Genomic DNA, 2,586 nt, shown 5'->3' with positions numbered 1-2,586 from the left:
TCCCCAGCTTCCCAGCCAGCATACTGAACACTCACCTCCGGGCTACCAACAGTCTCTCTGGTGAAACCAGCTTCCTATCTGGAACTATCTGAAAGCTTCCCTGTCTATATGAAATCTGTGCACAGCTCTCTGCAACTGCCAAAACCTGGGACAGTTTTGAATTACTGGAGTATAAAAAAGAGGGAAGTTTCTGTTCAACACTTTGAAACACATCTGTTTGTCTGAGACTCCCAACTCTTTACAGACAGTATTCTTTTGCTTCAGGTAGTGAAGCATTACTTAGCCAAAAAACCCTAAATGGCTTCTCCAAGGTCACGTAAGGAACAGCAAATCTAGAAACAGAGCTCAGGTCAGAGCTTTAAACATAGTGACTAACACATCACCTGGCAGATAGAGCTTCAGACCAAGACCAGGCCTGCAGTGCTGTATGTACACAGCACAAGGGAGCCAAGGAGAGAGAGGAAACAACCAGCTGAGGCAGGGAAATGGAGGCACCGAGGCAGAGCAACCTGGGCATTGGCCTAAGGTAAGTGCCCATCAGCACTAGAACTAAGAATCAGAAACAAGTCAAGCCTCTGACATCCCAATGCAAGTCTTAGTCTCTTGATTTTCACAGCACTTCCCACTGCTCCCTAAATCTCCCCCTAAGTGAAGGGAATTTCAGGCCAGTTCCTACTGCCCTTGCAGCAAGCCTCAGTTACACAGATTACGAGGTTCCACCAGGGATTCCTGAAAACACCGGAAAATGGACAACACAGATTGGTTTCCTATTCCAAGATCAGATAGAGTCATGGGATGGCACGATCTGAGAATGCAATGCCTAACATTTCCATAATAAATTCAGAGCTGAAACCACTAGAATGCTGATAAGCTTCATGAGTGAATGCTGTGTATAAAAAAAGCTTCAGAGCAACCTCCTCTGCAGCTACAGAACTCAGTTTTCAGCCCTAAGCAGACAGTATCCTTCCCTTTCTCCCCCTGTACAGTGACTCAGCCAGGCACTATATTTATATTTAATTCCATACGCACTTTGGGGAAGCAGTTGACGTGAAAGACAGCATGTAAACTAAGGTGCATTGCAAATCAATTTTAAATCAAAAAAGGTTCAGAGAAAGCATTATCTCAAACCACTAAAGCTCTTAGTAATTCTACACCTAGGAGCAGAACAGAATAATGCCCCAAAACTCACAGAACATGGTTTTAGAAGACCTATGTTCAGCATTGACATGTGCCAATAATCAAACACAGCCCACAACAAAATTCAGAGGGAAGATGCAAGCCCATACTATTAATGTGGTTTAGCTTTTAGTCCCAAACCCTGGCATCATCTTTCCACATTCCTTTTATGAAAATGTCGTCACAACAGCAGCTTTTATCACATCCACGGAGGCTGAGATGTCTCGGAAGAGTTACAGCCCAGTATCAAATATCACTGCCTCTTATGCAGCAAGGTTGCAAGCACCATTTTTCTGACACTAATGCCATGAACACTTTAGGAAGATATGACTGGCAGAGCCAGCACACACAGTTTTTCTGTTCCCATTTCTAGACTTCCCCTTCCAAAAATACTCAGAAAGCCAATGACTCCTGCCTCCCTAAAAAGAACACAGTTAATCCCAGAGAAAGGCTCCACAGTGGGTGAAGAATTCGCTTTCTGTATGGCTGGCAACACAACACTATCAGCCCAACACCAGCATAGAGTGAGACACAGGTCAATCAGCTAACAGGAGTAAGCTGAGACCTGTGCAAGAGAGATAAAGAGTGGCAAAAAGTGATTTTCTCGTTATTTGTTTGAAACCCTCATATCAAGAGCAAACACCTTTATATAAACCCTTGAAGAGGGTTTTAAAATAAATTTTTAATCACCACTTACCTGGCTAGCAAATTCTCTCAGGTGAGCCATGCCTGCAGAATGGGTTTTTTGCAAAATCAGGGAGGATTAGGATGTGGCAGCACAGCAGGAAAGTGATGATTTCTCTACTGGTCACCTGTAACAAGCAAGAACACAGAGCTCTCATGTGAAGTTCTTGGAAGTTGGCTCATTCCCCTGAAGAGTCACCTGCATCTTTTTTCCCTCCTTGATCTGAAGTTCTCCTTGAACCTGCCAACACGTTCTAAGTATGCTAGGCCCTCCCTGCACACAGCATTTCTCAATTCTTAACAGAAATGCCTTCTAGATGTGTCAAGGAACCTCACTCTAATGTTATACACTGACCAAGTCTCAGGCTCCATTTTCCCTACCATCACCTCAGCACGCTCCCCAGTATTAGAGTTAACCCCACGGTTCTATTCCCTCACCACCACTCGCAGCACCTTCCCCAGCACAACCCACAGCATCGTCTACTTCTGCTCCTCCTCAGCCATCCTCTCACTGACAGCACTCCTCCGCTCCCACTGTCCCCGGTACAGCCACCGGCAAACCTCAGCTGCTCAGCACACACCTTCAGGGAGCCCCAACCCTGCATCAGCCCGCCCGCTCCCTCTGCGCTGCTCCCAGCTCTGTCCTCCTCAGCGGCCCTCCCCTCCACCCAGCAACAGCTGAGCCCCAACCCAGCCCGGCCCCCCAGCTCAGCCCCCTCGGGGCAC

General features: G+C 46.8%; 1 protein-coding gene across 1 annotated transcript in view; it reads right to left on the bottom strand.

The window, feature by feature from the left end:
* STK25 (serine/threonine kinase 25) overlaps nucleotides 1-2,022 on the bottom strand; it is a 21,375-nt gene extending 19,353 nt beyond the window's left edge. Inside the window, exon 1 of the mRNA XM_008629523.2 lies at nucleotides 1,874-2,022. Coding sequence (XP_008627745.1) covers nucleotides 1,874-1,903 — 30 coding nt within the window. The 5' untranslated portion in view covers nucleotides 1,904-2,022. The remainder of the gene's footprint in view (nucleotides 1-1,873) is intronic.
* Nucleotides 2,023-2,586: the final 564 nt, after the last annotated feature.

This window comes from Corvus brachyrhynchos, unplaced genomic scaffold, assembly GCF_000691975.1.
Source record: "Corvus brachyrhynchos isolate BGI_N302 unplaced genomic scaffold, ASM69197v1 scaffold223, whole genome shotgun sequence".
NCBI classification, from domain to species: domain Eukaryota; kingdom Metazoa; phylum Chordata; class Aves; order Passeriformes; family Corvidae; genus Corvus; species Corvus brachyrhynchos.
Note: the sequence above shows the minus strand (reverse complement) of the source record. Positions and strands in the feature narration are given on the sequence as shown.